Here is a 15,217-nt window from a genome sequence, read left to right as displayed (position 1 = left end):
TCATGCCCACAAAAACTTTACCCACATCTCATCCTCCTACATAATACTATGCATGTTTTTAACCCACAGATTAGTGTATTGTGGATAAACATGGGCAGGAGATCCGGATTTATTTCTTTGGCCAAATGACTTTTAGCCCTACTTAATAAAAGGAAAACTCCCTTACACCTCTGCCATTAAAATCCAGCTACTAAGACCTAGCAACAAAAATAAAATGCCATAGAAATAAGGAGTATAACTTGGGCGAACCCGAGCCAGTCTGTATAATATTAGAGTGGATTCATTGACCAACCTAAACCCGGTTTAGGCCCGAATTCATCAAATTACAATGAAGATTGGGTTTGAGTTGAAAAATTCGGAACTTAACCTTAGACTCAGTCCGGACTTAAGCCTTCAGTCCAAATTTTAGGGCCGAGCCCAAGTTTAATCATAAACCCAACTTGCACCCCTAATAAAAATCCCCCCACTCGGCAAATGTGATATACCTCGAACACTCCAATTTTTTTATGAAAATACCCATTCCGTACTCTTCTCTGCGAATAACGCATTCCCAATATTAGTTCGGACCCTACTAAGGAGGTTTTCACTTGTCTTTGAAAAAACCATAAGCATAACTTCTGAATATTATCAAAACACCTTTCTTCTCTCAATGTTCCAGAATTCCAATAAAATTGACTTTTATTTTTTATGAACAAATTAATCAAACTGTCTGAGTGATCTTAGCTATCAAAGAAATAACCGGATTTTTATCCACACATCATAATCAACAATATGCCCCTTTTACATCGGCTACTAAAAAAAAAATCAAATTTTCATAATACTAGTTCCATAAGAAAGTATTACCAAGCATTTAGGAACCAGCTACTACATGTAACGTTGTAATTGGATTGGATTTTAATCTAATTCTGATCCAATTATTGAAAATTTACATCATAATCTTATTCAAAATTTGAGTGGATTCAAATTCAAATCCAAATGAACTCGGATCATATTTAGACTTAATCCGACTCTGCTTTAATCTATTAAAATACATAAAAATTTAAAAATTAACTACTTTTCAACTTTGACATAATAAATTAATATAAATATAACATACTGAATTTATTATATATAAAATATATTTTTATATAATTATATTAAATTGATATATTAAAATAAATAAATATTATAACATAATTGGTTTCGGATTTTAATCAAATTGGGTGAAGTCAAACCCGAATCCAATCTGATTATTAATAGGATGCAGATCCCAAAATCTGAATTAGATCCGATTGCATAAATACATCATTAGAATAAAAGATAATCGGATGAGATCTCGAATTTTGGGGTACAATAGGCCTAACTACATGTGATTAGTTTTCATATGACCAATTCCATACTAAAACATTATCAAGAGCTTGGTATTCACAAAACTACTTAGACTTGATCTTCTAAAAACAATTAGTAAATTTTTAGGGCAATTTTCTTAAAGTATTCCTACTGTTTCTGACAATTATCGCACAACTCCTTTCCCATTAAGTCTTCGTAACAGACATTTACACATGTTTGATTTAATGTTAAATTATACCTAAAATAACCTTTGACAATTATCGTAGGACATTGTCATGCCTCCTTAACTCAAATTCCAGAAACCTAGCTTTCGCCTTTAGACCATAAAGATGTTAAGTTCTCAATGAAAGAGCTTCACTTCACTGTCGCATTCCACTAAATCAGAGAAGATTATCCAAATAGGTCTCTGCATTTGAAGATGGCATTCTAAACAAATCTTCACCTTTTTTGGGTGGAAATCTCTTTGTCATCATGCCAAAATTCTCTGACAACCCACCAAAAACCACAAATTCCAAGTTGTCGAACAACTAAAGTATCGATTAAAACAAATAAACAAACAAAACCAAAACTAAATGAGAATTCTCTGACTGGTTCTGGCCCTTTCATTGCCAAACTCCATCAACTTCCTCTCCTCCCTGCTTCTGGCTTTCCACTAACAACTTTAATAATGGTGGCAAAAAAAGAATTTTCTTGCTCTCCAGTCGAGAGAAAAGTACGACTGCTCTTCTCCAACAAGTGCCTTCACCTGGTTGAAATAGCAAGTGCAAGAGAACTGGACATCCCACCTGTACATACAAAAAAATGTCCTGTTTGTCATCACTGTATTGGTTAATCAACTATGAACGCAAGTTGAAAGCTTCTCACTGTAATATATCGTTCAACTGGAAGAAATTAGATTGCTTGATTTCTTTTTAAGTCACTTTGTTCTCTTCCTTACTAAGCCCAGTAATGGTTTTTGTGTATATAACGATGTTATAAAGTGGTTGGGTTCTATCATCTTTGGCGGTGGGAGATTATTTCTTTTCGGTCACTTTGTTCTTCCTAACTAATCCAACTATGTCTTTTGTGTATATAGCATTGCAGCCCAGTGTTTTATTTATTTGGGTAAAATATAAAAATCTCCCTTCATGTTTTTGACAATCATAAAATCAGACCTCCCTTGAATTTTTAAAAAAATTGATAAAAACCTCCCTTTTGTTATTAATTCAGACGAAAAACGTTTATCGATGCATACTTTTTTTTTCTAAATATCTATTTTATCCTTTTATAAATTAATTTACATTATTTTTAGTAAAACACCCCAGTCAACATATTTTCCACATTTAACGACCTTCCACCAGATTTCTCCACCAGTCCTCCTCCTTCACCCCCGACCCCAAGCTCCTCCACCTTCCTCCGTCAAAAAATTACATGAGGGGGATCCATTATCTAGCATATTCAAAACGGCTTCACCGATGAATGAACAATGGTGAGATTGGGTGGTGCCGAAGTTTTCGTAGGAAACCAAATCATCAGCTGCTCTATTACCAGCTCTGACCCACCCAAAAGTTCGTATAGAGCTCCCACTGCTACTCTGTATTGAGAGCTTTGTTCATTGCCACCATCCAAACGAAGAAAACGAACAACCAATCAGAGATTGTCATTGGGGGAGTGATGAGAGGGGAAAGAGATAAGCATGATGAGCTCATCAAAAGTTCGTATAGACTCATTGGGGGGACAAGGGAGTGATGAGACGAACAACTAGGTCACGATTGGAGGGAAGGAATTTTTAGGCATTCGTGAATCCCCGATTGAAATGGTGTCGTCTCATCACTCCCTGAGTCTATACGAACAGCAACTATGCTGTTTCACCACTCCCTCAAAATTCCTTCCCTCCAATCGGGGAAGGAGATGTTGCTGCTGAGTTTAGATCCGCCGTTGCAACGACGGTGTTGAGATCGGAAAGAGATAGAGAACGAAAGGGGGAGGAGAGGTTGCCGCCGAGCTCAGATCCGTCGTTGCAACGACGGTGATGAGACAGGAAAGAGATAGAGAACAAAAGGGGTAGGAGAGGTTGCCGCCAAGCTTAGATCCACTGTTGCAACGGCGGTGATGAGACGGGAAAGAGATAGAAAACGAAAGGGGGAGGAGAGGTTTTCGCCAAGCTCAGATCTGCCGTTAGAAGTAGATAAACTTGGAGGGAGAGATGGCAAATTGCTGCTTCAAGAGGAAGAAACAGGGTGGTGACGGTGGTGGGGAGTGGGACGAAGAAGAAGAAAGAGTACAAAAAAGTAGAGGGAGTGGGAGAGGGAGAGAGAAGATAAGAGAGAGTTGGAGGGGGTTGCTGCTGTGTTACTTGGTGTTGGAAAGTCTACTCGCCATCGCTCTCTCAACAAAGAAAATGAATAGTAAACTTTCGAATTGATTAGAGCTCATCTCCTAAATGAAAACTTCATATAGCTATTTTATAAAAGGGTAAAATAGGTATTTGAAAAAAATTATACATCAGTAAACGTTTTTCATTTGAATTAATAACGAAATGGTGATTATTATCAACCTTTTAAAAGTTCAAGAGAGGTTTTTGTTAAAATAAAATTATAGGGAAAGCTTTTATGATTATTAAAAACTTAAAGGGAGGTTTTTATATTTTATCTTATTTATTTAGAAGAAAATAAAGAAATTGAGTTCTGTGGTGGGAGGAGAAGGGTTTGACATCATTCTGTAGGGATTCGACTGGCCAATAGGATGGAGTAGTAGATTGAACTAAAATAGATAGTAATTGAAGAAGTAGCACTCGTTAGAGAATAAAAGTGACTGTTTTCCTTTCGATTGGGCAGGAAATAATCGTTGCAAATTGCAATCCTTTTTTTTTTTTTTCCTCTTTCTAAATCTCACGTGCTGTAGATGTATCTAGTTCTCATTGGGATTGTAGAGTTTTTATTAGTTTGATTTTAATTTGAAAATTTGAAAAATAATAGAGGTTTATTTTTCAGCAATGTTTAGGAATGATGTCAATTGCCAAAAAAATTAAGGGTACTTTAATTAAGGGAAATTTTTCAATTAGTACCTTATACTTTGGGCCTAATGCCACTTTGGTCCCTAAACTTTAAAATACAACAATTCAGTATCCAAACTTTCAAAACATGCCAATCCGGTACCTATTGTTAGTCAACCCATTAATCAACCATTAAGTGGCATTTGAAAAGATGCAAATGCCTTTCAAGTGTCCTCTAATTCTCTTTATTCATGTGACCCCAATTTTTTTTAATAGAAGAGACAAGGATTTGGGACCGCTCATTTTTTGTCAACATTTGGATGGTTGATAAAAAAAATAGATGACATTCAAATGGCATTTTTGTTTTTTCAAAATGCCACTTAATGGCCGATTAACGGGTTGGTTAATGGTAGGTATTTAAATTGGCACATTTTGAAAGTTTAGGTACTGAATTGTTGCATTTTAAAGTTTAGAGATCAAAGTTAAACTAAACCTAAAGTACATGGTACTAATCGAGAATTTTCCCATTAATTTAATTCTTCAAACAATATTATAAGTTTTTATCCATTTGTTAAAGGGTAGGGATATATTTTAAGTATTTAACCCTTTAGACTACATTTGGAAATGATGCAAATGGAGTGTAAATTCCGGTTCAGGGTAAATTTGGTTCACTTTTGCTTGTGTTTGGCAACAATACATTTATGCATTGATAAATGACAGGCCAATGCATATTTACATTGATAATAAGATGTAAAAATACATCAATAGAAAAGAAGTATATTTGCATTCAAGTGGGCTTTCCATAGAAAAAAATATATTTTATTGAAATTCGTGTTTGCATCCATTATAGCTAAAAGTCTGTTTGGTAAGAAGGTAAATTTGTTAATGCAAAACTAAACCAACTTTGCATTCACACTTATTTGCATCGTTTCCAAAGGCAGACTTAGGATTTTAGGAAGTAGCGCCCAAAAATGAAGTAAATGTCGTAAGGGAGGCAAATTCGATTAGTTTTGAAAATGGGAGAGATTGAACAATGCGGCGAGATTTTATAGGAGGGCACATGTATCCTGTGAAGTGTGAACCTATAGAGTCCATAGGATGCGAACTCCCCAACTTTGGCATCTAGAAAAGTCCATACTCCCCCATAGATGTCAAATCTTCATGTGGAATGTTCTCCATAGAGCTATTCGAACCAAGACAGAAATATGGAGCTGTAGGAGAAGAGAAGAAACTGGGTGCACTTTTTGTAAAGTTTCTCCAGAAACCCAAAAGCACATTTTTCCTCCAATGCCCTCTCTCTAAGGCAATTTGGATCCAGGCTCAGGTTGGTTTGGTACCAGAAATCTTTTTGAATTCAGGCCAAGTGGACCTAATCTAGTGGTGGTGGCAACACAACTCCCATTTGGAAAATAAAGTGATAAAGCATAACTATATTGCAAAAGTATGTACCATCTTCAGAAGCATATGTGATGCAAGAAACAATCAATTATTTAACAAAGTGAACCCAGACTCCCTTCAAATATTGAGAAAGGCTGAAAGTTACTGCAGTTACAAAGAATCGGGACTTAAACTGCTCAATCCATTAGATCCTCAATCAGAAAGGGATTTGCAACAAGTTTTCTCCTCCAAATTTCTGATCATTCTTGTTGATGACTCATGGAACTCTTGTTGATGACTCATGGAACCCATTCACACAAACTACATTTACTGGTTTGTATATGTTCACTCACAGGCCTCTCTGGGCAGTGATAAGAGAATTAAGAAAGTTTTATTATTATTATTTTTTGTATGGTTGTAAAGACAGGTTTTTTGCTTTCAGATGCTAAAACAGTGTTAGCGAAGCTCAGAGGGACAAAAAAACAGATACAATGGGACCAACAAGAACTTTATGACCATATTTTGGAATTTCTATTTTTTTTTTTAAATATTAAAATCATGTATGTAAGCAGGGATGTTATTTTGCTAGCCCATAAAATGGCAAAGAGAACTCTTTTGTAAATAGCTATGCCAGCTAAGTAAACTTCACCAATCTTTTTGAGAAACCATGTAAAGGGATCCAAATATTCCCTTAACTTGCTTGCTGTTTTTATCCTTGCAAAAAAAAAAAAAAAAAAAACTTTGTCATTTGAGACGGCCACACACATATCCTACCATGTCAAGTAGATACCGGGCTGAGAGCTAGAGTTCAACTTGGACATTTGAACATTTTTTCACCTCGGATAGATGTGTGATTTCTAAATGGTGGAATGCTGTAGTCATGTAGATGGATTGAGCTACGTAACCGATTGGGATGGAAAATAAAACCTAAAACAAAATTAAACTAAAAGTTGCATTCTTTTCATTTTCACTTTCATACATTTATACTATAAATAAAATTGCACTGCGACCAAAGGGAAAAGATCTCTGTACACGCCACTGGACGTAAGCAGTTCTTTCTGTCTCCAATCCGTCGCATTTCACCTTCTTGATGGGAATGGGATCGCTTGCACATGGGTTCCACCCAGAGACTGAAGAAACCATTTTCTTGTAAAAATATGCTCCAACAACATTTGTTCAATTGCAAAAAGTAATTAGGCAAGAAGAGGCAAAGATGGAGGCTTAAGTTTTTGTTGCCGCGAGAATGCTTGCAAAGTTGCAATATCTTAAAGTCTTTAATGTCAGGGCAAACATGCAAGACATCCAACACATGAAGCCGGGTTGGGGGGAGGATGGGATACCCTGTTGTTAGTCCCATACTCCCATGTAGCCGAAAAAAGGTGAAGATCGATCATTGGGCTACACATCTACATGCTACAACGTGGGCTGCACTTCCATCTGTTGCTCCATGGTGGTTCATCATTATCATCATCATGGATCTGATGGTGCTAGACTAAGAGTTCATTTGGTGCACAGTTGAAATTGGAATCGCAATAATCTATTCCTTTCACCTGTTTGGTTCAGTCTGCAATTGGAATCAGAATGAGAATTGGTTGAAATGGATTTTGATCCGCATAAAAGGGGAAGGGAATGTTCATTCCTTGGTATGAGAGAATGCCATTCTAATTACGATTCCCATTCCATCCAACAAACCAAATGGACCCTAGTTATCTTATTTTTCCCGGCATCATTTCACCCAACATAAGTTGTTTTGCAAAAGCAAAACAAGCCATGAAAATAAAAGGATAATAATAAATGATAATGGGTTAGGATTAGGGGAACAACTTGGTTGCATGATCCAATTCGAGTTTTTGTATAGGTTGGACTGTTGGAGCTGCATTTTCTGGGCTGGGGGTGGGGTCAAGAAAAAAATTGAATTGAGCGTAAACTTGGGTTAGGCTTAGGCTCTTTTACCGGCTTTGGGACAAATGACAGCGCACCCAGTAACAACACCCCACAGCACATCCCAATACAATTTCAAGAAATATTCTCAACGAACACTGAGATGTGCATGTAGGGCGTTTATAGGGCACTAGATGTTAATGTGAATTGCAGAAATTGATTCCTCTTATCAAAAGGGCACTAGCTATTCTTATTAGGGCTGCAAGTTGGGCCGGGTTAGATTGGGTTGAAGTCAATCCTAGTCTAACCCTAAGTTTTAAACCCCCAATCCTATCTCTAAACCTAACCCTAACCCTAATCCTAACTAAATACCTCCAACCCTATCAACCCAATCCAATTCAATCCGAAGTCTTGGGTTGGGCCCAACCCAACCTTCTTCCCATCCCTTAAACTCTTGTAGAAATTCTTAATCTAAGATCTTAACTCAACTGTGACTATATATATTAGTCCTATGTTTTATTAGTATTTGTTTGTTGATATTTTTATTGGTTCTCTAAGTACAAAATTAAAAAAAAAAAGATTTTGAAATGAGCATAATTTATTATGAATTATGACTTATAATAGATCTTTTATAGGCAATAAGCTATGGGTGGCAAGCAATAGAGAGGAAATAAAGAATAAAATATGTTATTAAGGTTTTAGTATTTCCAATTACAATTAAGTAAAGTGATTATCTTAAAAGAAATCCTTGATAGTATGTGGTGGGGGCTATACAATTATCATGTATCTAATCAAATCAATGTATAATATATATATATATATATATATATATATATATATATATATATATATATATATATATATATATATATATATATATATATATATTTTTTTTTATATATTGATATATACTATAGAGTAGGGTTCGGGTTTGGTCAGATTATATGAGGAATCAACCCTAACCCAATCCAAAATAAAATCAGTCTCATAAATTTTAACCCTAACCTCAACATCAACCCAACCCAATCCAATCCGTCTTTTTATGGGTTCGGGCCAATCCAGCCCAACTTGCAGCGTTAACTCTTATGAATGACAAGGATGATGGGAGATTCGAGCTCATACAGTTACGCCAAAGGCTATGTTTGGTTTGAACGGAAGGCTGAAAACGCAGCCGTAAAGACTCACGTAAAGACCAAGAACACGGCCTTAAAGACTGAAAACACCAGTAAAAAACTAAAAACGAAGAAAAAGTGATACAAAATCTTCAAATTGAAGCAAATATATAACACAAACTCACAAAGTGATTATACATCATGAACTACTACTATATATTTTTTAAAAAGCAAGTCACATTTAAGTGCGCCTCACTCAATCAAAACAAGTGCACGTCAACGAAAATTGAGCGAGCACACATGCCACATAATACTGCATAATATTAATACAGTGATACACCAAATTCAGTTTTTTAACTTGTAGAGGGAGTCTCCATGATCTGTGCCATTTGATTGGGAGGGGTAGCTAAGAAAGCCCTGATCATGGGCTTCATCTTCTCAACAGTCTTGATAATAGCCCAGAACATGAATCTGTACAAGATAACCATCCCCAACAAGATTGCAAGGTCCACCCACTTAGAATAACCCATCTCCACTTGCCACGTGTCCCTCAAAATTTCATCTCCAGTGATGGTGGGTGGACCTCCTGCTAGATTGTTGGGGAACGTCAAACCTTCAAACTCATTCTTGTAGAACCCTTGGTTAGCGTACTTGTGGAAGGCAATATAGTACATTGGGTATTTCCAGAAAGGCTTCGGAAGATCGTCCGGCAGTCGGAAGAACCCACCGTTCAACATCATCACACCCTGAATTCCAGCTCCTGTGATAATACCCATGAGGAAATCTGGCACAACACTCGCGACGATCATCATCAGGCTCTCGACCAATAACATGCATACGAAGAGCACCAGAGCAAAGTAGACGAAGTGCTCAGCTCCCTTCTGAAGACCCACGAGATAATAAGCAATTGCTCCTGGAATCAGAGAAATGAGAAGCAAGTAGGGGATGGAAGAAAACGAATTTCCCAGAACGAATGCACCCACTCCGTAGTGCCCATTCAATCTCTCTCGTTGGAAGATCTGAATATAAGAGATAAAGCAAGAAACAAAAGTCATTTAGTAAACTCGTAATTTTAAATTGAAGCTCCAATAAATTAACAAACTTAAGTTTGAATATCTATTTAATCACCTTCATGTCCTCAACAAAAGAAGGAAATCCGCCGATGGCCATAAATGTCAAGAAGGCAGCGACAAACATCAACATCGAGCCCCTAGCCTGAATGGAGCCGAAGCTGTGGCCGATGTCGAAATATATAGTACCTACGCAGAGACACAGAGCAATATAGATTGCAAGCCGCAACCAGTAGTACCCAAGATCACGATACATGTTCACAAAAGATCGTTTCGTTAGAACGAAAGACTGCGAAAGGAAGCTAGCTTGACTGCCCTTCTTCTCCAAAGGTGCACCTTCCTGAAAATTAAATCAATGTCTTCAATATTGACTCTTAGCTTGAGGAATAGAGATCCATGATTCAGAGGAGCAATTTCATACCCTCTTGCATATCTCTGCTACCCGTCTTTTCACTTGCTGGCAAGTCTCAGATGACTTGTATGACTTTACAAGAATGTTAATTACTTCGTCAGTGCTTATAGTCTTCCCATCAAAGCCCTGTTCGACGTCCTGTGGACAATAACCAAAGAGAGTTTAAATTAAATGAAAGGTTTCCCCAAGTTTTTAAATAGAAAACAAGTTGAGAGGTTTTAACAGAAAAAAAATTACCGTATCGAAGTCTTTGTTGATCGTCCTAAGGTAGTGATCCGATGGGTTTCTCAGACTTGGACATGGGAAACCATTTGATGAGAAGAACTACAATAAAATGAAAATGGGAATTATTCTAGGACTCCATTTGCTAATAAAAATGTTCCCACAGACCAAATTAAGTAGTTACCTCGCTTGCTGCTGAAGCCTGGCCAAAGTAGACCGTTTTACCAGCAGAAAGAAGACAAAGATTGTGGAAGAGCTCAAAAACTTCACTGCTGGGCTGATGGATGGAAGCGACGACTGTCCTTCCATCCTGTTGGGCTAGGCGTACGATTCGGTTCATGACATGGTAGGAAGCCGCACTGTCAAGACCGCTGGTGGGTTCGTCCAGAAAAAGAAGCTTTGGGCGGGTCAAGATCTCAATACAGATGCTGACTCTCCTCTTTTGGCCCCCACTAAGCCCTTTGTGACCCCACCCTCCAATTCTGGTGTTCATTGCATCTTGCAACCCCATCTCCCTGATAGTGATCTCTGCTCTTTCCCTCTTCTCGGACAGCGGCATGGAGTCGGGCAGCTGAAGCTGGGCAGAGTAGTAAACTGCTTCTCTAACAGTTAATGTCATCATTAGAGTATCATCTTGAGTCACATAAGCCTACATCCACGCATGACAAAAACCAAACACCCACGTTAGAGTTAAAACCAAGAAAATTATTCAGTGCTTCGGTTGGTGGTTCAAGCAAAGTTAGTGTGAGTTTCCCCTCTAGTTTTTCTAGATTTCAGAGACGACATGTGACAATGAAAACAAAAAAGAGCCTCACCGAGGTCCCAAATGCCAGTGCTTGTCTTCGTCCATTAACAAGGATATCTCCAGATTGTCTCGTGTTCGAACCTAGTCTCCCTGCAATTTGTGATTTTTGGTTTGGTTTATCAGAATCTCTTAATTTGTATGAAAGGTTAATATATATTAAAAGATTAAAAAAGATGAGAAAAGTTGGAAAGCAAAAGAGAAAAGAACAAGTTGGAGAAGGTGTGAATGTGATTACCAGCCAAAGTATCAAGGAGAGTTGACTTGCCGCAACCGGAAGGACCCATGATGGCCAAGACCTCGCCGGGCTGGGCGTAACCGGTGAGACCCTGAAGGATGGCCCGTGTCCCGCTTTTCGCGTCGGAGACCGTAACACACAGATCCTTCCATGTCAAGTAGATGCCGTCCTCTCGGTACTCCAAAGGAACAGTTAGTGGAGCGCGAGAAGCATAGGCGGCATGGCCATGGTTGGACAACTGAACCTCTCTGGCCTCCACGTGGTGCGTAATTTCATCGGTTTCAATTCTCAAGTTATAGGCAGGTTGAGGGTGGATGACCTTGTCCTTGGGGTTGGGGATGGGAAACGTAGAAGGTGGAGGAGCGGAGTAAGTGCTGAAAGGGAAAGTCCTTTCCATGCCGTGGGACATGGACATGGGTTCTTCTTCAGACACAATGCTTCCCATCTCCGTGTCATCATCCCTCTCCTGCGAAATGTTTTCTGGGTGAGGTAACCTTGTTGGGCTTGCGTTTGGAGTCCATCTAGGAACGTTAACTGGATTCGACATTCTGTTAATTCTGTCTGGCAGCTTTGTTTCAAGGAGCGTATTCTTTGGGGCAAAAGAGAGGGGTTGGGCAAAGCAATGCAGCTTGGCTTTCTGATTGCCTTTGGCTGCCTTGTGAAAACTACAGAAGACTGGAATTTATTTATAGGCAAAGTCAACGTGACTCGAGGACCAACCCAACAGCCAGACGCTACAATTTTGAAGGTCTTTATCTCCTAACCGACTCGTTAAAAATTCGTCACCTCGTCGGCGTCACCAACGCGGCTATTCTTCAAAGTCGCAAATCGCACTCGCAGTCTATTTTGTTTTCATGTATTTTAAAACGAGTTCACATCTCCGCCGCACACCGGATTGGAAGCATCTCCTCTCATGATGTCATTATCGGAAGATATTCCTAATACACGACGGAAATGTGATGTGGGGCGACCGGGCGGAGATGTGATCTCATTTAAAGCGACAACACATCGACGCCTTACATTGGTGACGGGATCTGCTCCTCACAAATAGGCGCAAATTCAGTCTCCTTACATTTTACATTGCATCTCAGCGTACACTTGCCATCTTTCATATTTATGATTGGGAGATGCTCCGAATGCACCGTTGGGATGTGTGTGAGGCGCCGACACGTCACCTTATTCTCTCTCCTTACATTGCTTCATCCCGGAGTCAGAATTTATAAACCCAAAGTATTGTTGGGTAGGTGCCAGCTTTATATCTCTGCAGTAAGAAATCAGAGATCTGCATCGGTCTGTCCGTACCTTTCCGTTTTATGTATTGCTGTGGCTCCGCCTTAAATCACTTCATACAACTCCTGTGGAAACCGGATTCAATCGGTGCAAGACCCACTCCAACAACCTGTGTCGTCTTTTAAGCTTGGCCCGAATCCGGCCCGACCTAATTCAGCATATGTATTTTATATATTATATAAAATATATGAATAATATAATATTTATTGAAATATATATATATGTTTATAATTTAATATATATATTTTTTATTTTTTTCTTTATAATTTCTATCTCTCTCTTCAACTGTTTCAATAGTAGTAACAGAATGAGTTAAATTTCGGGTTCGGGTTCAGGCCCGAGTTTCAGATTTTTTATGAGGATCGGGCTCGGACCCAAATTATAAGCTGATGATCAAACCGAACTCGAACTCGGGCCTTAAAAAAATCTATTAATATAGAATGAAAACCCAATCCAACCTGACCCATAAACATGTCAAATCATGCATAGATCGTCTTCTTGCTCACAAGACCTACTGACAGGTCAAATCATGCATAGATCGTCTTCTTGCTCACAAGACCTACTGACTATTCACAAAGTCCTTCAGAGCCTTGCATTGGAGTTCAGATCTACTGACTATAATACATTGTTTGTCACACGCATGAATATAGTTGGATGAGTGTGACCAGCAATATATTGTCATTAACAGATCTAAATTCTGAAAATAATCTCCATCTTGTGAGCACGAAAGTTGATTTCGCCGTTTCATATATGACTTCAAGTGCATCATAAATCTTTGGATCTCTGCTGCACAGGCTACCCGCGCGACATTACAGCCATACATTTGTAAGATCTCTCCATTAAGGACCAACATACAAATAAAAGAGATAATCCTGATGTATAATTGTAATATACTGTGGGTAGGTATTGGTAGCAACGCAGAGCTTGCATTCCACAGGCCTCTTCTAATGTAATTATGAATTACCAGTTGGCTAATGAGCTTGTGCCCATTTTTATGTCATGATCCTCCACTCGTTTGATATAGGAAAAAAAAAAACTCAGATCAGAAGGTCAAACTGGTGAAACGGTTTACAAACCAAAGAAAAAAATATAAAATACAACTAATTAGAATATTTGATTATACTTAGAATAAAAAAAAATCTAATAAAGAACCTCTCTATGTCTCATAGCTAGAACTGGCCCTGGTTGATCTTGTATTCTTGTTAGCCCTTACTACTACTAATTCCATTAATTCCATTTGAATTACAAGGACTTCGACTAACAAAATATAGCTCATTCAAAATAAATTAACTGCTTATAAATCTAGAAGTTGTACCATCTACAAGTGCCAAAGTTATTTTCTTTTTTAATTTCCAAGTTTATTCAAGAAAACGATTAAAGCTTGCTGTTCTAATTCATCATTTTCAAAATAGCGTTTTTCTTGGCCTGTTGAACGTTTTCCACAAGATGTAGAAGTAGAACTTTCGAGCATCAAAATGGGACCGGAGGATCTAATAGGCACAATATAGTAAGCGTGTTGAGCATTATTGATAAATACTTCGACCGTCAAAGGTAGGGGTGCAAACAAATTTGATGGGATTTCAATCAAGGTATATTTGAATTCAATCTGATATGAAGATTTGATCCGATTTGATAGGACTCATTCTGAATTCGAATCTTATCGGATCTTTGGATTTTTGAATATGATTTGATTCGACTTGTTTTCTTTAAAAATTAATAAATTGTTAAAAAACAAATAAAATATACTAATTTAAATAAAGAAAAAATAAAAATATAAATATTTTTTAATTATTTTCGTCATATATATACATGTTTTTATAAAAAATAAATAATATAACAATTTCATAAAAATATAATATAAACAGTATATTTATAAATAACATATATATGTATTATATATATATATATTTTATATTTATATTTATATTTATATTATAAATATATAACACATCGGATTGGATCTTCTCAGATTGGATAGGGGTGATCCGAATCCGATCCGAAGATTCGACGAGGAGTTATCTGAATTCGACTAAATAGGATCAGATCTCGGATTGGATCGGGTCCATTTGCACCCCTAGTCAAAAGTGATTTTTAACTTTTTTTAAGGATAGGCATGGGGGTATTTTAAGTGATAGGTGTCAAAAAAATTTCTAAATGTTCATTGAACGTGCTTACAACGTTGTGCCTACCTGATCTAGATTGTCCTCGTAGTGTGACATTTTTCAATTGAGGGCTAGGCAATTCATTGCACAGTAGTTATTGTTAAAAAAATGAGACAAATAGTGAGAAAATAAAGTTTTTTAACGAATCCTTATTGTTGTATTTGTTTACGGTGTAAAATGTCATTGCCAGTTTAGCTTTGCCGGTGTTTGGATGGAGATAAATTTATATCATAAATCGATATAAAATGTCACTTTAGTGAGGTTTTACATCAATCATCGATGTAAAAACTATAGCAATAAAATCAATATAGTATTACATTGATAATCATGGTTTTCAAAACGGGCCAG

The 15,217-nt window shown here is 37.5% G+C and overlaps 1 protein-coding gene across 1 annotated transcript; it reads right to left on the bottom strand.

The window, feature by feature from the left end:
- Positions 1-8,812: 8,812 nt before the first annotated feature.
- Positions 8,813-12,139, bottom strand: LOC148876710 (ABC transporter G family member 1-like). Its single transcript, XM_088984386.1, has 7 exons — positions 11,418-12,139; positions 11,193-11,272; positions 10,562-11,026; positions 10,393-10,479; positions 10,165-10,293; positions 9,802-10,083; positions 8,813-9,692 (listed from the first exon to the last, which is right to left on the bottom strand). Exons 1-7 carry the CDS (start codon positions 11,962-11,964, stop codon positions 9,027-9,029), a joined length of 2,256 nt encoding a protein of 751 aa, XP_088840512.1. The 5' UTR covers positions 11,965-12,139; the 3' UTR covers positions 8,813-9,026.
- Between the last annotated feature and the right edge of the window lie 3,078 nt (positions 12,140-15,217).

Source organism: Nelumbo lutea, chromosome 1 (assembly GCF_056320005.1).
Source record: "Nelumbo lutea isolate HS-2025 chromosome 1, American lotus-T2T, whole genome shotgun sequence".
NCBI lineage: Eukaryota > Viridiplantae > Streptophyta > Magnoliopsida > Proteales > Nelumbonaceae > Nelumbo > Nelumbo lutea.
Note: the sequence above shows the minus strand (reverse complement) of the source record. Positions and strands in the feature narration are given on the sequence as shown.